Source organism: Crinia signifera, chromosome 5, assembly GCF_055691185.1.
Source record: "Crinia signifera chromosome 5, ASM5569118v1, whole genome shotgun sequence".
NCBI classification, from domain to species: domain Eukaryota; kingdom Metazoa; phylum Chordata; class Amphibia; order Anura; family Myobatrachidae; genus Crinia; species Crinia signifera.
Window position 1 is genome coordinate 2,598,539 of NC_139221.1, and position 24,234 is coordinate 2,622,772.

At 47.9% G+C, this 24,234-nt stretch overlaps 1 protein-coding gene across 11 annotated transcripts in view; it reads right to left on the reverse strand.

Moving 5' to 3' along the window:
- LOC146079846 (uncharacterized) overlaps positions 1-24,234 on the reverse strand; it is a 214,461-nt gene that overhangs the window by 130,396 nt on the left and 59,831 nt on the right. For 8 of the 11 annotated variants that reach the window (XM_083186495.1, XM_083186496.1, XM_083186491.1 and 5 more), the window contains 3 exons: positions 22,973-23,185; positions 10,298-10,372; positions 9,905-10,183 (listed from right to left, as the gene is read on the reverse strand). In XM_083186495.1, coding sequence (XP_083042621.1) covers positions 9,905-10,183; positions 10,298-10,372; positions 22,973-23,185 — 567 coding nt within the window. The remainder of the gene's footprint in view (positions 1-9,904; positions 10,184-10,297; positions 10,373-22,972; positions 23,186-24,234) is intronic. The other 3 variants (XM_083186493.1, XM_083186490.1, XM_083186499.1) reach the window with 2 other exon arrangements.

Here is a 24,234-nt window from a genome sequence, read left to right on the forward strand (position 1 = left end):
GGGTTATGGTATATTAGACTCCTCCCATCACTCTGTGCCTCCACAGTGCTGCCATGTATGTGCTGTCTGCTGACTACATGTGTGATGTGATGGGTTATGGTATATTAGACTCCTCCCATCCTTCTGTGCCTCCACAATGCTGCCATGTATGTGCTGTCTGCTGATTACACATGTGATGTGATGGTATATGGTACATAAGACTCCTCCCATACCTCTGTGCCTCCACAATGCTGCCATGTATGTGCTGTCTGCTGACTACACGTGTGATGTGACGGGTTATGGTATATCAGACTCCTCCCATCACTATGTGCCTCCACAATGCTGCCATGTATGTGCTGTCTGCTGACTACACGTGTGATGTGATGGGTTATGGTATATTAGACTCCTCCCATCACTCTGTGCCCCCACAATGCTGCCATGTATGTGCTGTCTGCTGACTACACGTGTGATGTGATGGGTTATGGTATATCAGACTCCTCCCATCACTCTGTGCCTCCACAATGCTGCCATGTATGTGCTGCCTGCTGAATACACGTGTGATGTGATGGGTTATGGTATATTAGACTCCTCCCATCACTCTGTGCCTCCACAGTACTGCCATGTATGTGCTGTCTGCTGACTACACGTGTGATGTGATGGGTTATGGTATATCAGACTCCTCCCATCACTATGTGCCTCCACAATGCTGCCATGTATGTGCTGTCTGCTGACTACACGTGTGATGTGATGGGTTATGGTATATTAGACTCCTCCCATCACTCTGTGCCTCCACAATGCTGCCATGTATGTGCTGTCTGCTGACTACACGTGTGATGTGATGGGTTATGGTATATTAGACTCCACCCATCACTGTGCCCCCACAATGCTGCCATGTATGTGCTGCCTGCTGACTACACGTGTGATGTGATGGGTTATGGTATATTAGACTCCTCCCATCCCTCTGTGCCTCCACAATGCTGCCATGTATGTGCTGTCTGTTGACTACAAATGTGATGTGATGTTTATGGTATATTAGACTCCTCCCATCACTCTATGCCTCCACAATGCTGCCATGTGTGTGCTGTCTGCTGACTACACGTGTGATGTGATGGGTTATGGTATATTAGACTCCTCCCATCCCTCTGTGCCTCCACAATGCTGCCATGTATGTGCTGTCTGCTGATTACACATGTGATGTGATGGTATATGGTACATAAGACTCCTCCCATCACTCTGTGCCTCCACAATGCTGCCATGTATGTGCTGTCTGCTGATTACACGTGTGATGTGATGGGTTATGGTATATCAGACTCCTCCCATTATTTTGTGCCTCCACAATGCTGCCATGTATGTGCTGTCTGCTGACTACACATGTGATGTGATGGGTTATGGTATATCAGACTCCTCCCATCACTCTGTGCCTCCACAATGCTGCCATGTATGTGCTGTCTGCTGACTACACGTGTCATGTGATGGGTTATGGTATATCAGACTCCTCCCATCACTCTGTGCCTCCACAATGCTGCCATGTATGTGCTGTCTGCTGACTACACGTGTGATGTGATGGGTTATGGTATATTAGACTCCTCCCATCACTCTGTGCCCCCACAATGCTGCCATGTACAGGTATGTGCTGTCTGCTGACTACACGTGTGATGTGACGGGTTATGGTATATCAGACTCCTCCCATCACTCTGTGCCTCCACAATGCTGCCATCTATGTGTTGTCTGCTGACTAAACGTGTGATGTGATGGGTTATGGTATATCAGACTCCTCCCATCACTCTGTGCCTCCACAATGCTGCCATGTATGTGCTGTCTGCTGACTACACATGTGATGTGATGGGTTATGGTATATTAGACTCCTCCCATCACTCTGTGCCTCCACAATGCTGCCATGTATGTGCTGTCTGCTGACTACACGTGTGATGTGTTATGGAATATTAGACTCCTCCCATCACTCTGTGCCTCCACAATGCTGCCATGTATGTGCTGTCTGCTGACTACACGTGTGATGTGATGAGTTATGGTATATTAGACTCCTCCCATCACTCTGTGCCTCCACAATGCTGCCATGTATGTGCTGTCTGTTGACTACACATGTGATGTGATGTTTATGGTATATTAGACTCCTCCCATCACTCTATGCCTCCACAATGCTGCCATGTGTGTGCTGTCTGCTGACTACACGTGTGATGTGATGGGTTATGGTATATTAGACTCCTCCCATCCCTCTGTGCCTCCACAATGCTGCCATGTATGTGCTGTCTGTTGACTACACATGTGACGTGATGTTTATGGTATATTAGACTCCTCCCATCACTCTATGCCTCCACAATGCTGCCATGTGTGTGCTGTCTGCTGACTACACGTGTGATGTGATGGGTTATGGTATATTAGACTCCTCCCATCCCTCTGTGCCTCCACAATGCTGCCATGTATGTGCTGTCTGCTGATTACACATGTGATGTGATGGTATATGGTACATAAGACTCCTCCCATCACTCTGTGCCTCCACAATGCTGCCATGTATGTGCTGTCTGCTGATTAAACGTGTGATGTGATGGGTTATGGTATATCAGACTCCTCCCATTATTTTGTGCCTCCACAATGCTGCCATGTATGTGCTGTCTGCTGACTACACATGTGATGTGATGGGTTATGGTATATCAGACTCCTCCCATCACTCTGTGCCTCCACAATGCTGCCATGTATGTGCTGTCTGCTGACTACACGTGTCATGTGATGGGTTATGGTATATCAGACTCCTCCCATCACTCTGTGCCTCCACAATGCTGCCATTTATGTGTTGTCTGCTGACTACACGTGTGATGTGATGGGTTATGGTATATCAGACTCCTCCCATCACTCTGTGCCTCCACAATGCTGCCATGTATGTGCTGTCTGCTGACTACACATGTGATGTGATGGGTTATGGTATATTAGACTCCTCCCATCACTCTGTGCCTCCACAATGCTGCCATGTATGTGCTGTCTGCTGACTACACGTGTGATGTGTTATGGAATATTAGACTCCTCCCATCACTCTGTGCCTCCACAATGCTGCCATGTATGTGCTGTCTGCTGACTACACGTGTGATGTGATGAGTTATGGTATATTAGACTCCTCCCATCACTCTGTGCCTCCACAATGCTGCCATGTATGTGCTGTCTGCTGACTATACATGTGATGTGATGGGTTATGGTATATTAGACTCCTCCCATCACTCTGTGCCTCCACAATGCTGCCATGTATGTGCTGTCTGCTGACTACACCTGTGATGTGATGGGTTATGGTATATCAGACTCCTCCCATCACTCTGTGCCCCCACAATGCTGCCATGTATGTGCTGTCTGCTGACTACACGTGTGATGTGATGGGTTATGGTATATTAGACTCCTCCCATCACTCTGTGCCCCCACAATGCTGCCATGTATGTGCTGTCTGCTGACTACACGTGTGATGTGATGGGTTATGGTATATCAGACTCCTCCCATCACTCTGTGCCTCCACAATGCTGCCATGTATGTGCTGTCTGCTGACTACACATGTGATGTGATGGGTTATGGTATATTAGACTCCTCCCATCACTCTGTGCCCCCACAATGCTGCCATGTATGTGCTGTCTGCTGACTACACGCGTGATGTGATGGGTTATGGTATATCAGACTCCTCCCATCACTCTGTGCCCCCACAATGCTGCCATGTATGTGCTGTCTGCTGTCTACACGTGTAATGTGATGGGTTATGGTATATCTGACTCCTCCCATCACTCTGTGCACCCACAATGCTGCCATGTATGTGCTGTCTGCTGACTACACATGTGATGTGATGGGTTATGGTATATCAGACTCCTCCCATCACTCTGTGCCTCCACAATGCTGCCATGTATGTGCTGTCTGCTGACTACACATGTGATGTGATGGGTTATGGTATATTAGACTCCTCCCATCACTCTGTGCCTCCACAATGCTGCCATGTATGTGCTGTCTGCTGACTACACGTGTGATGTGTTATGGAATATTAGACTCCTCCCATCACTCTGTGCCTCCACAATGCTGCCATGTATGTGCTGTCTGCTGACTACACGTGTGATGTGATGAGTTATGGTATATTAGACTCCTCCCATCACTCTGTGCCTCCACAATGCTGCCATGTATGTGCTGTCTGCTGACTATACATGTGATGTGATGGGTTATGGTATATTAGACTCCTCCCATCACTCTGTGCCTCCACAATGCTGCCATGTATGTGCTGTCTGCTGACTACACCTGTGATGTGATGGGTTATGGTATATCAGACTCCTCCCATCACTCTGTGCCCCCACAATGCTGCCATGTATGTGCTGTCTGCTGACTACACGTGTGATGTGATGGGTTATGGTATATTAGACTCCTCCCATCACTCTGTGCCCCCACAATGCTGCCATGTATGTGCTGTCTGCTGACTACACGTGTGATGTGATGGGTTATGGTATATCAGACTCCTCCCATCACTCTGTGCCTCCACAATGCTGCCATGTATGTGCTGTCTGCTGACTACACATGTGATGTGATGGGTTATGGTATATTAGACTCCTCCCATCACTCTGTGCCCCCACAATGCTGCCATGTATGTGCTGTCTGCTGACTACACATGTGATGTGATGGGTTATGGTATATCAGACTCCTCCCATCACTCTGTGCCCCCACAATGCTGCCATGTATGTGCTGTCTGCTGACTACACGCGTGATGTGATGGGTTATGGTATATCAGACTCCTCCCATCACTCTGTGCCCCCACAATGCTGCCATGTATGTGCTGTCTGCTGTCTACACGTGTAATGTGATGGGTTATGGTATATCTGACTCCTCCCATCACTCTGTGCACCCACAATGCTGCCATGTATGTGCTGTCTGCTGACTACACGTGTAATGTGATGGGGTATGGTATATTAGACTCCTCCCATCACTCTGTGCCTCCACAATGCTGCCACCATGTATGTGCTGTCTGCTGACTACACGTGTGATGTGATGGGTTATGGTATATTAGACTCCTCCCATCAGTCTGTGCCCCCACAATGCTGCCATGTATGTGCGGTCTGCTGACTACACGTGTGATGTGATGGGTTATGGTATATTAGACTCCTCCCATCACTCTGTGCCTCCACAATGCTGCCATGTATGTGCTGTCTGCTGACTACACGTGTGATGTGATGGGTTATGGTATATTAGACTCCTCCCATCAGTCTGTGCCCCCACAATGCTGCAATGTATGTGCTGTCTGCTGACTACACGTGTGATGTGATGGGTTATGGTATATCAGACTCCTCCCATCACTCTGTGCCTCCACAATGCTGCCATGTATGTGCTGTCTGCTGACTACACGTGTGATGTGATGGGTTATGGTATATCAGACTCCTCCCATCACTCTGTGCCTCCACAATGCTGCCATGTATGTGCTGTCTGCTGACTACACGTGTGATGTGATGGGTTATGGTATATCAGACTCCTCCCATCACTTTGTGTCTCCACAATGCTGCCATGTATGTGCTGTCTGCTGACTACACGTGTGATGGGTTATGGTGTATCAGACTCCTCCCATCACTCTGTACCTCCACAATGCTGCCATGTATGTGCTGTCTGCTGACTACACGTGTAATGTGATGACTTTCTGCAGTAACTTGTTGGTGTCCTGTAATTATTTTTATTGTCTGATGTGGTCCCAGAGCAAAATAGTTTGAGGACCCCTGCTCTGGTCAGATACTTCTATATATGGAAACTTTGATACCTTGGAGCGGTGTTTAAGGGGGATACAGTCACACGGTCACCAAGTATTAGGGGTACTTGTGTATTATCATGGCGCCCACTAAGCTATTTGCTTAGTGGGCTATCTTGCGTAGGAAAATCGAATTGCATCGCATGAGCCATTTTAAGGGCCGTGCGATGCGATGCAACCTGATTTTCCTATGTCATTTTTTCAGTGCTCTCATATATTTTATAGGGTGTACGATGCCATTATGTATACAATAATGACATATAATGAGGTTTTAGGCACCCCCCCCCACTATCCACGCCACCACCGAAGCGTGGCAAGCGGCGGTGGAACGCGTCCTCCGACCTTCTCACACCCCTACTATCCACACGTCGGCATGGAGTTGATTTTATATAGTTTGAATACATGTAAAGTAATCCGCATCCGCTCACCACGCTTCGGGCTCGGTGGCTCGCTGCGCTCTCCACACTATAGAAAGTCAACTCCACGCCGACGTGGATAGTAGGGGTATGAAAAGGTTGGAGGACGTGTTCCGCGGGGCTCTCTGCGCTTCGGCGTAGCGTGGAAAATGGGGGGGGGGGGGTGCCTAAAACCTCATTGTATGTCATACAATGATATAATTATATAGGTAATGTAATGGCATCGTACACCCTATATATGCGGGAGGTGCGATACGATGCGATGAGATCCCCCGGGCTAAGTGAGCAGTGAATAAATTACATAGGAAAATCGGATCGGATCGCACCGCACGGCCCTTAAAATGGCATCGTACACCCTTAAAATGGCCCATGCGATGCGATGTGATGCGATGTGATGCGATGTGATGCGATGCGATGTGATGCGATGTGATGTGATGCGATGTGATGCGATGCGACTTTCCTATGGCGTCGTACGTAAGAAACTTGGGCGCCTTGATAACACACAAGTACCGTATTAGTTCTACAAGCATTGGGTTGACACCACTAGGTCAACATGCATTAAGGTCGACATGACTGATGGTCAACATGGGTTAGGTCGACAGGGTCGTAAAGTCGACATGGGGAAAGTCGACAGGGTCATAAGGTCGACATCGGGATTTTCACAGGTTTTTTGAGCCGACATGTGCCGACAGGCGGTACTTCATGCCCTACCATCCACTAGGACGTGGTGGCAGAATAAAATAGTGTGCCGAGCGCAGCGAGCCAAGCGACCAAGTCCATGGACTCTGACGAAATTCAGGTAAAAAAACTGTGAAAAACCCCATGTCGACCTTATGACCCAGTTAATCTTATGACCCTGTCGACCTAACCCATGTTGACATTAAGTCCTGTCGACCTTCCTGCATGTCGACCATCAGTCATGTTGACCTTAATGCATGTCGGCCTAGTGGTGGCGACCTAATGATTGTAGACCTAATGATTGTCTACCCAATGATCCCATTCTGTTCTGTGCTGACATAGTCGACACCTGCGGACAGCGCTTACCCTGACAGGTTACCCCATGGGAACTGCAGCACATATACACCATCTCCTGTAACCACAATGCTTCCGGCTCTTCGGGTTCTATAAAGGAGTCCGGTTCTGTTGTCTCCATTCTGCAATGCTGTAACAGAAATCCCCATTGTATTCATCCCCGCCTCCTGCAGGTAAGAATGCTAGCATTGTGGCCCCACTGGCCTCCAGGCGTGCTGGGCTCCTACTGCAGCCCCACTGGTCTGGCTGTCTCTATGGGAGCGGATCCATGCAGCCGCACACGGAATCTCACCAGCACCACCAATGCTAATACTGCCACAACATGTATATAGGTACTGCATGCTCCTGGCTGGAGAGTCAAACCGGGGGGAGTAGTAAGTGGGGGATGCAGCCGTCCCAGCAGCTGTCAGGTACATGTTCGCATCTGTGTAATGTTACTCTGTAGTAACAACAGACATTTATCTGTGTATTCACAAGCACACAATATGATCCTGGAGCATTCAATACCCCCCATACTGCATATACCCTTCTTCTATTGGATATTGCTGTGTATTGTGTACATTTATTTTAACTCCCCATTTTATTAAACTCATTTAATCTTTTATATACACACTATCATACACACTATCATACACACATCATACACACTATCATACACACATCACTTACTATCAGTGGAATGCACTCCCTCGCTCCATTAGACTCTCCCTGACCTTGCAAGTTCCCATCTAATCATCAAAGCATCCCCTCCCGCTGCACAACCTACTCCTGAGGCTGCTCCTCCGACCCCCTGCCTCATGCCTTGACCACTTCTGCCTGCTTACACCCTGTCATCAGGTCACCTCCAGCTTGTTACACCACATGTCATCTGTCTGTCTCTCCTTCCCACTAGATTGTAAGTTCCTCAGAGCAGGACCCTCTTCCCTCCTGTTATCATAGCCCTCTCCTCCTCACAATTCACTTACAGCTCTCCCATACTCAGCGACCATCTCTGCCCGCACACTCCCCTGCTGGTAATGGCTCATATCCTTCCTATGGCCACCAGCCCCTAGTAGTACGCTGACTACTTCCTTGCTACAAATATCTAAGCTGTAATGTGTATTGTATTGTGGTGCTCTTTGTTACCTTTACTTATCTGTTGTTATGTGTTTACTGTAATGTTCTGTTCTGTCTCCCTGTACTGTTCTATTGTATGCTCTCTGTACAGTGCTGCGAAACACGTGTGGTGCTCTTTGTTTCCTTTACTTATCTGTTGTTATGTGTTTACTGTAATGTTCTGTTCTATCTCCCTGTACTGTTCTACTGTATGCTCTCTGTACGGTGCTGCGAAACACATGTGGTGCTCTTTGTTACCTTTACTTATTTGTTGTTATGTGTTTACTGTAATGTTCTGTTCTGTCTCCCTGTACTGTTCTACTGTATGCTCTCTGTACGGTGCTGCGAAACACATGTGGTGCTCTTTGTTACCTTTACTTATATGTTGTTATGTGTTTACTGTAATGTTCTGTTCTGTCTCCCTGTACTGTTCTACTGTATGCTCTCTGTACAGTGCTGCGAAACACATGTGGTGCTCTTTGTTACCTTTACTTATTTGTTGTTATGTGTTTACTGTAATGTTCTGTTCTGTCTCCCTGTACTGTTCTACTGTATGCTCTCTGTACGGTGCTGCAAAACACATGTGGTGCTCTTTGTTACCTTTACTTATATGTTGTTATGTGTTTACTGTAATGTTCTGTTCTGTCTCCCTGTACTGTTCTACTGTATGCTCTCTGTACGGTGCTGCGAAACACGTGTGGTGCTCTTTGTTACCTTTACTTATATGTTGTTATGTGTTTACTGTAATGTTCTGTTCTGTCTCCCTGTACTGTTCTACTGTATGCTCTCTGTACGGTGCTGCGAAACACATGTGGTGCTCTTTGTTACCTTTACTTATATGTTGTTATGTGTTTACTGTAATGTTCTGTTCTGTCTCCCTGTACTGTTCTACTGTATGCTCTCTGTACGGTGCTGCAAAACACACATGGTGCTTTATATATAAAATGTAATAATAATATCTGGAGCTCTCCTTTTTATGGGTGCCACATGGCCTCCCAACAGTCGGGATTCTGACAGTCAGTAGACCAACATCGGAATCCCAACTTACAGGGGCTATTCTCCCTCATCGGGGGCCAACGACCCCCATAGAGGGAGAATAGAACCTGTTGCGAGCCACTGAGCCACCAAGCCCGCAAGGGTCTTCAATGCGCTCACTCGTCGGGATTCCAATGTCGGTGTTATGACTATCGGGAACTCATACCAGACCCCTTTTTATCCTTGAATACATTTCTATATTTTAGGACACAAATTCTGCTGGTGCTTTATAGGACTGTATGAGGCGTCATCATCAGCCCTCATAGACTTGGCCAAAGCCTTGTGTTACCTGGGCCTAATGCTGATGGGGCACATGCTGCACAGAATCAGACACTGTCATTGACAGTGATGCCACTTGGGGTAGTGATGGCTACAGGTGAAGGACGAGGACAGACTCTCCGTCAGGTAACAGACTTTTCCTGGCCTCTAGGCTTACGCCTTGGATCGTGCAGGTGACATAGCATTGACGGATGCAGTGCAGATCGGTAATGCAGCAGCAGGCGTTAAGCCCCATTCGGCATTACCCTGTCAGTGCTATTACTAACAGCAACAGTAGGAGGCCCACGGTGAGCCACTATCTACCCATTACCTCTCCTCAGCCGGCTCCGTATCTCTTCCAAACGATCTGGGTCCCGGTTATTGAAGTCAGTCCAGCGGTGCCGGAGTTGGCGAGGGGTGCGCAGACAGCCAGACAGGGGTTCTAGGTGACGGGCGATCTTCTGCAGGATGGCTTTGCGTTGTCGGATGGGAATTGCTCCAGCTCTAATAAGATTATCAGGCAGGAAGTGATCCATAAGGGCCACAAAACACTCCAGCTCTGCGGGGGAGAAGTTGGGAGATCTCTTGGCTGATCTCCGTCCTGTGTGATCTGTCAGAGAAGAGATTGAGTTTCACGCAATGCCGATATGAACTGCAGCTAGGAATAAGCCCCTCTGCTGGAATATGGCAGGAGAACCATTACATGCTGTTATATTGTCATCACCTGTCTGTAGCTCCAATTCATAGGGAACTGACGTAAACAGATCATCATCAGTCTCATGCTTTATGTCACTGCAACCTGTGTAACACGCAAGACAGAGAGCATCAGGTGAGGGCCAGCAGCCACACAACAAACACAGATTATTATACGCATTCAGCCGTATCATTACATTGCATCCATGCCTACAGAAACTGTACAATGATCTACCGTAGCCACACAGTGTGAAGTCAATAGATTGTATATATCTATATGTCCCTGAGGTGTAACAAAAGGGGAGTCTGTAATATAGAAATAATCCAGACACTGTAAGGACACGTGATACATCTGCACGGTATGAATGCATAACAAGGAATACATCTATATGGTATGAGTGCATGGCAAGGAATACATCTGTATGGTATGAGTGCTTGCCAAGCAATACATCTGTATAGTATGAGTGCATGGCAAGTGATACATCTGTACGGTACGAGTGCGTGCCAAGGAATACATCTGTATGGTATAAGTACATGCCAAGTGATACATCTGTACGGTATGAGTGCGTGCCAAGCAATACATCTGTATGGTATGAGTGCATGCCAAGTGATACATCTGTATGGTATGAGTGCATGCCAAGTGATACATCTGTAGGGTATGAGTGCATGCCAAGTGATACGTCTGTATGGTATAAGTGCATGCCAAGTGATACATCTGTATTGTATGAGTGCATGCCAAGTGATACGTCTGTATGGTATGAGTGCGTGACAAGGAATACATCTGTATGGTATGAGTGCTTGCCAAGCAATACATCTGTATGGTATGAGTGCGTGCCAAGGAATATATCTGTATGGTATAAGTGCATACCAAGTGATACGTCTGTATGGTATGAGTGCGTGCCAAGTGATACATCTGTATGGTATGAGTGCATGCCAAGGAATACATCTGTATGGTATTAGTGCATGCCAAGTGATACGTCTGTACGGTATGAGTGCTTGCCAAGTGATACATCTGTATGGTATGAGTGCATGCCAAGTGATACGTCTGTATGGTATGAGTGCATGGCAAGTAATACATCTGTATGGTATGAGTGCTTGCCAAGCAATACATCTGTATGATATGAGTGCATGGCAAGTGATACATCTGTACGGTATGAGTGCATGACAAGGAATACATCTGTATGGTATAAGTGCATGCCAAGTGATACATCTGTATGGTATGAGTGCATGCCAAGTGATACATCTGTATTGTATGAGTGCTTGTCAAGCAATACATCTGTATGGTATGAGTGCGTGCCAAGGAATACATCTGTATGGTATGAGTGCATGCCAAGTGATACATCTGTATTGTATGAGTGCTTGCCAAGCAATACATCTGTATGGTATGAGTGCATGCCAAGTGATACATCTGTATTGTATGAGTGCGTGACAAGGAATACATCTGTATGGTATGAGTGCTTGCCAAGCAATACATCTGTATGGTATGAGTGCGTGCCAAGGAATATATCTGTATGGTATAAGTGCATGCCAAGTGATACATCTGTATTGTATGAGTGCGTGACAAGGAATACATCTGTATGGTATGAGTGCTTGCCAAGCAATACATCTGTATGGTATGAGTGCGTGCCAAGGAATATATCTGTATGGTATGAGTGCGTGCCAAGTGATACATCTGTATGGTATGAGTGCGTGCCAAGGAATACATCTGTATGGTATTAGTGCATGCCAAGTGATACGTCTGTACGGTATGAGTGCTTGCCAAGTGATACATCTGTATGGTATGAGTGCATGCCAAGTGATACATCTGTATGGTATGAGTGCGTGCCAAGGAATATATCTGTATGGTATAAGTGCATGCCAAGTGATACATCTGTATGGTATGAGTGCATGGCAAGTGACACATTTGTATGGTATGAGTGAATGCCAAGTGATACATCTGTATGGTATGAGTGCATGGCAAGTGATAAATATGTACGGTATGAGTGCGTGCCAAGGAATACATCTGTATGGTATGAGTGCATGGCAAGGAATACATCTGTATGGTATGAGTGCATGGCAAGTGATACATCTGTATGGTATGAGTGCATGCCAAGTGTGAGGATACGAGTTCTTCAATCACTCAGACATCGAGCAGATGAAACCAAAATATGGTTTATTTTTATCACAGCACACACAAGTAGATAAAGACAGGAACAAGAGGCAAAGGTAGCATATAAACGTTATCGGGTAGCAGTCCAAAATTAAGGGCAGGAGACAGATTGGCCCAGAGTGGAGGTTCCCTCCTCTTCCTGCGCTGACAGCCAATGGCAGCCGCCCCCTGGGGATATAGGGGATCTGCCTAGGCTGTTCAGTGTCAGTGCAATGAGTCTTTGGAGTCATTCACAACTCCTAGCTGATTCCCGGATCCTGGCTCTTTCTCTCCTGACTCTGGTGCCTTGCTCCCTGCATCTTGCTACAAGGAAGTTTTCTCCTGACACCAATGCTGCAAGTCCTACCTAGTGCTTGTTCCTGCTTGTGTCCCAGAATTACCCTGCACAGCTTTCCGCTGTCCTCCTTCATACAACTCATTCATTCCATCATCTTTCAGTCATCCGGATCCATTTCTTCTGTCATCAAATCAACCTCTTTCCGGATCTTCCTCTATGTACTCTGGCTCATCAAGTATACGTTTCCAGATTTACCTGCCCGTTGTTAGTATTGTGCTGGACTCTATTTACGTTATCCAACTGTCACTTAAAGAAGTATTTGAGTGAAGTTTATCATTTATGAAATCCGTTATTAAACCGGCACGTTTCAATCCTACTCCTCCTGGTCCGTCTCCAGTTCCTGTGCACCACACGACTCCATCCAGCCCTTTAGCCGTGACAGTGCCTTTCTGGACTCTAGTAGACTCTTTGGAGCCAGACCCAGCAGGGGGGCAGCAGCAGAGGGACAGCTGCAGCGTGAGGGGGGGGGGGGGGGGATAAACCTGACTCTTAAATCCACCAATCGAGATCCAGTGCAAGCCCACTGATGGTATGGGCACGCGTGGGAATTTAGAAGGTTTTAAAATGACTTGTACACATGCCGGCTCCTTATGTTAGTCGCAATCCTGGCTCAGGGGTCATACCCTCCACTGGATCTTGTGGAACACATCGTTTGCCCGGGGCGGGGGGGCATCCTACTAAGCTCTGGTGTGGAGCGTCCGTGCTGTGTGGATTTACACAGGTTTCGGCTATCACTGCTGTGTGGAATAAGTGATAGTTTTGTGATTGTGTGAGCGGGTTGGCCAATCACAAGTGTGAGCGGGAGGGCCAATCACAAGTGGGAGGGCCAATCACAAGCTGTAACTCATGACTGCGCTTAGTAAATCCTCGCTATCATGGGATATTGGCTGGGACGGAGAGAGAAGCGGCAGTAAGAGGGTTACTGTTGAAATTGTGTTCAAATTCTCCACAAAGACAAATATTGAGGAATTCCTAAGCCCTGAGCGGACGGGAAGTCTCCAAACAACAGGAATCGGGGTTCCTCTGTCAGCAAGCTAACGCCACAGGCTTCCTTCCTGACATTGCCGAGTGACTGAAGGAGCCACAATCCCCTTTCATCAGGGAATGATCTCTGTCACAGCGCCCAACTTAAGGTGCCCATACACTTATGCGGTTTGGGCTGATTTTGCCCGATTCCAACGGATCGGGCAGAGAAATCAGCCCAAATCAGATGTGTTTGACATCCCATCCGTCCCGCTGGCACATTCCTATGTGAAGGGGGCAGGCTGTGAGAAACAGCTGGGGGCTGTGGGTGCAGCTGCGGGCAGGGCCGGTGCAAGCCCCCCGCCCGCCCCAGGCAAAGCTCCCCCACCCCCCGCACTGCCCGCCGCCCGCGATGCCGCCAACCGCGGGGGTTGCTATAATACTGTGATGCGGCACGGGGGGAGGGTACGATAACACTAACCAAGATGGCGATGCCGGCCTCCCGGCGCCGCTATCTGCAAGGACGCCGCTACCCGACGCTCCCCTGCTGCCATCCCCACCTGGAGCTGCTGCTACCCGCACACCGCAGACCGAGACCTGCACACGCTAGCCGGCGGCGGACGCGGACGGGTGAGTACTGTACCCGCCGCGCTCCGTCGCGGCTACGTGTGACAGTACCCCCCCTTTTCAGGGTGACCCCAGGGCGCCTATGGGCCTTGTGAGGATTTCTCTGGAGAAATTGCTTTATCAGTCTCGGAGCATGCAAATCAATGGAATCCACCCAAGAGTTCTCTTCGGGACCAAACCCAACCCATTCCACCAGATACTGGGTACGAGAATTGCGGCAGCGAGAGTCTATAATGCGTCTTACCTCGAACTCAGCCCCACTCTCGGAGTTAATCTTGGGTGGTTTGGGAATCTTCTTTTGATAAGAGTTCAACCTTAAAGGCTTGAGGAGGGACACATGGAAGGAATTCGAAATCCTTAGGGAAGGAGGAAGTTGAAGTCTATAAGCGACCGGATTAATGACTTGGATGATAGGGTACGGCCCAATGAACCGGGGAGCCAGCTTCATAGAGGGCAGACGGAGGCGTATATGGCGGGTAGACAGCCATACCCGGTCTCCGACTTTCAATCTGGGCGCTGCCCTTCTTTTCCTGTCTGCCATCCTCTTGTATCGGGCGGAAGATTTAAGAAGAGCGGTGTGGACATCCGACCAGATTTTAGCAAAGCGTTGTAATGAAGTGGTTGCTGCAGGAACTTCGGAAGAGGATAATTCTGAGAAATCTGGAGATCGTGGATGTTTGCCGAATACTGTAAAGAAGGGGGTGGTTCCGGAGGAAGAGTGATAGGAGTTGTTATGCATATATTCTGCCCACGGGAGAAGATCCACCCAGTCATCTTGGGAAGACGAGACAAACAGTCGGATAAAGGCCTCCAAATCTTGATTCACCCGTTCTGTCTGGCCGTTGGTCTGGGGATGAAAGGCAGTGGAAAACTTGAGTTTGACCTGTACCGCGGCACAGAGAGCTCTCCAGAACTTTGCAATGAACTGTACTCCGCGGTCGGATACAATCTCTTTGGGCAGTCCGTGGAGTTTAAAAATGGTTGAGATAAATAGCTGGGCCAGTACTGGAGCAGAGGGGAGACCTTTTAGTGGGAAAAAATGGACCATTTTAGAGAATCGGTCAACCACTACCCAGATTGCAGTATGACCATTTAAAGGAGGTAGTTCGCAAATGAAGTCCATTGACAGATGGGTCCATGGTTCTGTGGGAATGGTTAGAGGGCGGAGAGGACCAGCAGGAGTTGTTCTGGGCACCTTATGCTGAGCACATCTTACACAAGAGGCGACGAAGTTGGTTACGTCGTGGCGGATGGTTGGCCACCAATAAGAACGTGACAGGAACATCAAGGTCTTTTGTGCTCCTGCGTGCCCTGCGAAGCGGGAAGAATGTGCCCATGTCAATATTTTCTTGCGGAGTTCGGGGGGAACAAACGTTTTACCTGGAGGAGGAGATGGCTGTATGGTGACTTGGGCGAAGACCAACGGATCGAGGATTGGACGAGGAGGTGTCTCTAGGTCAGAGGTCGTCTCAAAGGAGCGGGATAGAGCGTCCGCCTTAGTATTCGTGGTTCCAGGTCGGAATTTAATTTGGAAATCAAAGCGTTCAAAAAACATGGCCCAACGGGCTTGGCGGGCAGTAAGGCACTGAGCCTGTTTAAGAAAGGACAGATTTTTGTGGTCTGAATACACGGTGATCTTATGCCGTGCCCCCTCCAGAAGGTATCGCCACTCCTCTAACGCAGTTTTGACTGCAAGCAACTCCTGTTCCCCGATGGGGTAATTCTTCTCTGCCGGAAGGAATTTTTTGGAGAGGAAGGCACAAGGGTGTAATTCTTGATCCTCACCTTTTTGTGACAAGATGGCCCCGATCCCTTCTGAGGATGCGTCCACCTCGAGAATGAAGGGCCTGTCGAGGTCTGGTTGGAGGAGGATTGGTGCCGTCACGAATGCTCTTTTTAACTGCTGGAAGGCAGAGGATGCTTCTGGCGACCATCGGCTTGGATCGGCTCCTTTGCAAGTGAGAGCAGTGAGGGGGGCAGCGATAGTAGAGAAGTTCCGGATAAATCGCCGGTAATAGTTTGAGAACCCTAGGAATCTCTGAATTCCTTTGAGCGTTGTGGGGGCTGCCCAGTCTTGGATGGCTCTCACCTTCTCTGGGTCCATCTCTATCCCGGTGGCGGAGAGAATGTGACCCAAGAATGGAATGGACGTGACCTCAAAAACACACTTCTCCAACTTGCAGAACAGTTGATTTTGGCGAAGACGTCGTAGGACTTCGGACACTGTCTGTCTGTGAAGTTGAAGATTTGGAGAGAAGATGAGTATATCGTCTAGATAGACTACGATGGAGTGGTACAGCAAGTCCCGAAAGATATCATTTACAAACTGTTGGAAGACGGCGGGGGCGTTACAAAGGCCGAAGGGCATCACCAGGTATTCATAGTGACCGTCGCGCGTATTAAAAGCCGTCTTCCATTCGTCACCTGGACGGATCCGGATCAAATTGTAGGCCCCTCGCAGGTCCAATTTAGTAAAGATTGCCGCCCCTCTGATCTTGTCGAATAGTTCTGCGATAAGGGGTAAGGGATAGCGGTTTTTAATGGTGATGTCGTTCAGGCCCCTATAGTCGATACATGGCCGAAGACCGCCATCCTTCTTTTTCACAAAGAAAAACCCGGCCCCGGCCGGAGAAGTAGATGGTCGAATGAAACCTTTGTTTAAGTTCTCTTGAATGTACGAGGACATGGCCTCAGTCTCGGGTAGTGACGGGATAGATGCGGCCACGAGGAGGGAATTTCCCGGCCACCAGTTCTATCGGGCAGTCCCAAGGACGGTGAGGAGGCAGGGTGTCGGCACCTCCTTTACTGAAGACATCTGTATAGACAAGGGTGGAGCTGCAGAGGATGAAGGACAGTTATCCTCACGTTGTGGATGGGTCTGGTAGACCGGAAGGATCTGAGGAATGCAGGTAGACTGGCAATCTGTTCCCCAGGCCTTGACCTCCATATTGGTCCAATCGATGTGTGGGTTATGTTTAGAGAGCCAGGGAAGGCCCAGGACCATTGGATGTGAGGACTGTGGAAGAATGAAGAATTCGAGGGTCTCTTGATGTAGAGCTCCTATGAGCAGTGTCACAGGGGTGGTCTGATGGGTGATTTGTCCACTACGAATTCGACTCCCATCCACTGCAGTGAGGACCAGTGAATGATCCAGGGGTTGCACCGGCAGGGCATGTTGGGTGACAAAAGAAGACGAAAGGAAGTTTCCCGCTGCTCCAGAGTCCAATAGGGCCTGAACTCTTTTTCTCCCTTGGGGACACACAAGGGTAACCGGAATGGTGGAATCAGAAGAAGAGGGAGATGGAAGCAAGACTCCTAATCGGACCTCCCTCGGGGAGATTAGGAGCGGTCGTTTCCCGGCCGCAGCGGGCAGGAAGCCAATAGGTGAGCTGAGGAGCCACAGTACATGCACAGATTCTCTCGCCGTCTTCGGGACTTCTCTTCGAGAGAAAGACGGGAGCGGTTAATTTGCATGGGCTCATCTGTTGACACCGCAGGAGGTGGGGTTGGTCTGGAAGCTGGTGCGAATTTGAAAGGGAATCGAGGGCGAAGGCGATCAGAGCGGTTCCTCTCAAGTTGGCGTTCTTAGAGTCGCAGATCGACCTTGTTACATAATGAAATGAGTTCAGCCAGGGTGGAAGGAGAATCGCGAGTTGCTAACTCGTCCTTGATGCGGCCGGCTAGGCCGTTCCAGAAGGCAGAGACGAGAGCCTCTTCGTTCCATCTGCGTTCGGAAGCCAGGTTTTGAAATTGTACAACATATTGTCCCACTGGGCGACTGCCCTGACGAATTCTTAGGATCTCCGTGGCTGCGGAGGACACTCTGCCAGGCTCGTCGAAGATGCGACGGAAGGAAGCCACAAATTCTTCATAGTTGTTGAGGATGGGATCCGCACGCTCCCAGAGGGGGGACACCCACTCCAGGGCTGGACCCGCCAGTAGGGACACGATGTAAGCCACTCGAGTCTTGGGAGAGGGGAAATTGGAAGGCTAGAGGGTAAAATGGACGTCACATTGATTCGGTAGAGCCACGTCAGCCATATTCTATATGATATACCGGTAGAGCCACATCTGACATATTCTATATGATATACCGGTAGAGCCACATCAGTCATATTCTATATGATATACCGGTAGAGCCACGTCAGCCATATTCTATATGATATACCGGTAGAGCCATGTTAGCAGTATTGTATATGATATACCGGTAGAGCCACATCAGCCATATTGTATATGATATACCGGTACAGCCACGTCTGGCATATTCTATATGATATACCAGTAGAGCCACATCAGTCATATTCTATATGATATACCGGTAGAGCCACGTCAGCCATATTGTATATGATATACCGGTACAGCCACGTCAGCCATATTCTATATGATATACCGGTAGAGCCACGTCAGCCTTATTCTATATGATATATCGGTAGAGCCACGTCAGCCTTATTCAATATGATATATCGGTAGAGCCACGTCAGCCTTATTCTATATGATATATCGGTAGAGCCACTTCAGCCATATTCTATATAATATACCAGTAAAGCCACTTCAGCCATATTCTATATGTTATACCGGTACAGCCACGTCAGCCATATTCTATATAATATACCGGTAGAGCCACATCTGACATATTCTATATGATATACCGGTAGAGCCACATCAGTCATATTCTATATGATATACCGGTAGAGCCACGTCAGCCATATTCTATATGATATACCGGTAGAGCCATGTTAGCAGTATTGTATATGATATACCGGTAGAGCCACATCAGCCATATTGTATATGATATACCGGTACAGCCACGTCTGGCATATTCTATATGATATACCAGTAGAGCCACATCAGTCATATTCTATATGATATACCGGTAGAGCCACGTCAGCCATATTGTATATGATATACCGGCACAGCCACGTCAGCCATATTCTATATGATATACCGGTAGAGCCACGTCAGCCTTATTCTATATGATATATCGGTAGAGCCACGTCAGCCTTATTCAATATGATATATCGGTAGAGCCACGTCAGCCTTATTCTATATGATATATCGGTAGAGCCACTTCAGCCATATTCTATATAATATACCAGTAAAGCCACTTCAGCCATATTCTATATGTTATACCGGTACAGCCACGTCAGCCATATTCTATATAATATATCGGTAGAGCCACGTCAGCCATATTCTATATGTTATACCGGTAGAGCCGCGTCAGCCATATTCTATATGTTATACCGGTAGAGCCACGTCAGCCTTATTCTATATGATATATCGGTAGAGCCACGTCAGCCTTATTCAATATGATATATCGGTAGAGCCACGTCAGCCTTATTCTATATGATATATCGGTAGAGCCACTTCAGCCATATTCTATATAATATACCAGTAAAGCCACTTCAGCCATATTCTATATGTTATACCGGTACAGCCACGTCAGCCATATTCTATATAATATATCGGTAGAGCCACGTCAGCCATATTCTATATGTTATACCGGTAGAGCCACGTCAGCCATATTCTATATAATATATCGGTAGAGCCACGTCAGCCATATTCTATATGTTATACCGGTAGAGCCACGTCAGTCATATTCTATATGATATACCGGTATAGCCACGTCAGCCATATTCTATATGATATACCAGTAGAGCCACGTCAGCCATATTCTATATGTTATACCGGTAGAGCCACGTCAGCCATATTCTATATGATATACCGGTATAGCCACGTCAGCCATATTCTATATATTATACCGGTAGAGCCACATCAGCCATATTATATACCGGTATAGCCACGTCAGCCATATTCTATATGATATACCGGTAGAGCCACGTCAGTCATATTCTATATGATATACCGGTAGAGCCACGTCAGCCATATTCTATATGTTATACCGGTAGAGCCGCGTCAGCCATATTCTATATGAAATGCCAGTAGAGCCACGTCAGCCATATTCTATATGATATACCGGTAGAGCCACGTCAGTCATATTCTATATGATATACCGGTAGAGCCACGTCAGCCATATTCTATATGTTATACCGGTAGAGCCACGTCAGCCATATTCTATATGAAATGCCAGTAGAGCCACGTCAGCCATATTCTATATGATATACCGGTAGAGCCACGTCAGTCATATTCTATATGATATACCGGTAGAGCCACGTCAGCCATATTCTATATGTTATACCGGTAGAGCCACGTCAGCCATATTCTATATGAAATGCCAGTAGAGCCACGTCAGCCATATTCTATATGATATATCGGTAGAGCCACGTCAGCCTTATTCAATATGATATATCGGTAGAGCCACGTCAGCCTTATTCTATATGATATATCGGTAGAGCCACTTCAGCCATATTCTATATAATATACCAGTAAAGCCACTTCAGCCATATTCTATATGTTATACCGGTACAGCCACGTCAGCCATATTCTATATAATATACCGGTATAGCCACGTCAGCCATATTCTATATGATATACCAGTAGAGCCACGTCAGCCATATTCTATATGTTATACCGGTAGAGCCACGTCAGCCATATTCTATATAATATATCGGTAGAGCCACGTCAGCCATATTCTATATGTTATACCGGTAGAGCCACGTCAGTCATATTCTATATGATATACCGGTATAGCCACGTCAGCCATATTCTATATGATATACCAGTAGAGCCACGTCAGCCATATTCTATATGTTATACCGGTAGAGCCACGTCAGCCATATTCTATATGATATACCGGTATAGCCACGTCAGCCATATTCTATATATTATACCGGTAGAGCCACATCAGCCATATTATATACCGGTATAGCCACGTCAGCCATATTCTATATGATATACCGGTAGAGCCACGTCAGTCATATTCTATATGATATACCGGTAGAGCCACGTCAGCCATATTCTATATGTTATACCGGTAGAGCCGCGTCAGCCATATTCTATATGAAATGCCAGTAGAGCCACGTCAGCCATATTCTATATGATATACCGGTAGAGCCACGTCAGTCATATTCTATATGATATACCGGTAGAGCCACGTCAGCCATATTCTATATGTTATACCGGTAGAGCCACGTCAGCCATATTCTATATGAAATGCCAGTAGAGCCACGTCAGCCATATTCTATATGATATACCGGTAGAGCCACGTCAGTCATATTCTATATAATATACCGGTAGAGCCACGTCAGCCATATTCTATATGTTATACCGGTAGAGCCACGTCAGCCATATTCTATATGAAATGCCAGTAGAGCCACGTCAGCCATATTCTATATGATATACCGGTAGAGCCACGTCAGTCATATTCTATATGATATACCGGTAGAGCCACGTCAGCCATATTCTATATGATATACCGGTAGAGCCACGTCAGCCATATTCTATATGTTATACCGGTAGAGCCACGTCAGCCATATTCTATATGAAATGCCAGTAGAGCCATGTCAGCCATATTCTATATGATATACTGGTAGAGCCACGTCAGCCATATTCTATATGAAATGCCAGTAGAGCCACGTCAGCCATATTCTATATGATATACCGGTAGAGCCACGTCAGCCATATTCTATATGAAATGCCAGTATAGCCACGTCAGCCATATTCTATATATTATACCGGTAGAGCCACATCAGCCATATTATATATTATATACCGGTATAGCCACGTCAGCCATATTCTATATGATATACCGGTAGAGCCACGTCAGTCATATTCTATATGATATACCGGTACAGCCACGTCAGCCATATTCTATATGTTATACCGGTAGAGCCACGTCAGCCATATTCTATATGATATAATGGTACAGCCACGTCAGCCATATTCTATATGATATACCGGTAGAGCCACGTCAGCCATATTCTATATGAAATGCCAGTAGAGCCATGTCGGCCATAACGAAGCAGCAGAAGATTTCATTGGGAAGTTACCGAGAGAGGACACATCCTGCTGGGTTCCTAGGCTAGATGTCCACCATTAGAGAACTGTAAGCACTGCTGACAAGGGCCTGATGTAAAGGAATCTATATTGTCTGTATGATATATGGGGCTATAGAAGCTACCCCAGGCATTTCCAAAGTCAGGCCAGGGGCCAATTGCGGCCTGTGCTGTCATTTCAAGCGGCCCACAGCCTCCAGCTGGAAGCGGGCAGAGCATCAGATGTGGGAAGCACAGCACAGGACACTAAAGGTGGGGCCCTGGCGAGTGCGCCTTTACCTTGCTGTCTGCTGCAGTGAGGCTTGGGGATAGAGTGAATGGGTGCAGAGTGGGGAACATACAGTGAATGGGGGACATACAGTGAAGGAAGGGCAGTCTAGGGAATATACAGTGAAGGGGTAGGCTGGGGGACATAAAGTGAATGGGGGCAGAGTGGGGGACATAGAGTGAATGGGGGCAGAGTGGGGGACCATTCTGATGCGATTAATGATTCAAAGAATGTCAGGCTGAATGTTCGGCCCCCCACATTTACACTTCACCAAATCTGGCCCTCGTCGCAAAAAGTTTGGACACCCCTGAGCTACACAGTAATAACTGCTGAAGGGCTCATTCCACCATCATGGCCTTGGACCAGGGGTGAGGATGGTGGAGACAACCTAGGAGAGCAGCAGAACGCACCTGATAATGGCAGCGGTACGATGTAACGTCCTTGTGCATCAATGTGGCTGGGGAACAGCGCAAGAGGGGTGCGCGCTACAGGATAGTAATCAGCAGAAGAGTCCTGGGGCATCTCATCCCACCCAGCATCCGGCGGGGCCAGAGGCTCCTCCCCCTCCTCCGAGGATGACGATGAGAGGGGGCGTCTACATTTCTGTCTCCACCGCCGACCTGCTGTGACATCACCACAACTGTTACACTGACAACTCAAATACACAAGCACACATCTACTGTATATCACTGACACAAGGTGGCATCACTGACACAGGGTGACCATTACTGACACAGGGTGGCCATCACTGACACAGGGTGTCCATTACTGACACAGGGTGTCCATTACTGACACAGGGTGACCTTCACTGACACACAGCTACATCACTGACACAGGGTGACCATCACTGACACAGGGTGACATCACTGACACAGGGTGACATCACTGACACAGGGTGACATCACTGACACAGGGTGACCGTCACTGACACAGGGTGACCGTCACTGACACAGGGTGACCGTCACTGACACAGGGTGAGCGTCACTGACACAGGGTGTCCTTCACTGACACACAGCAACATCACTGACACAGGGTGACATCACTGACACAGGGTAACCGTCACTGACACAGGGTGACCAGCACTGACACAGGGTACCGTCACTGACACAGAGTGACCTTCACTGACACACAGCAACATCACTGACACACGGCTACATCACTGACACAGGGTAACCGTCACTGACACAGGGTGACCAGCACTGACACTGTGTAACCATCACTGACACTGGGTAACCATCACTGACACAGGGTGACCATCACTGACACAGGGTGACCGTCACTGACACAGGGTGACCGTCACTGACACAGGGTACCGTCACTGACACAGGGTGACCGTCACTGACACAGGGTAACCATCACTGACACAGGGTGGCCGTCACTGACACAGGGTGACATCGCTGACACAGGGTGACATCGCTGACACAGGGTGACATCGCTGACACAGGGTGACCGTCACTGACACAGGGTGACCGTCACTGACACAGGGTAAACATCACTGACACAGGGTACCGTCACTGACACAGGGTACCGTCACTGACACAGGGTGACCGTCACTGACACAGGGTAACCATCACTGACACAGGGTACCGTCACTGACACAGGGTGACCGTCACTGACACAGGGTGACCAGCACTGACACAGGGTACCGTCACTGACACAGAGTGACCTTCAC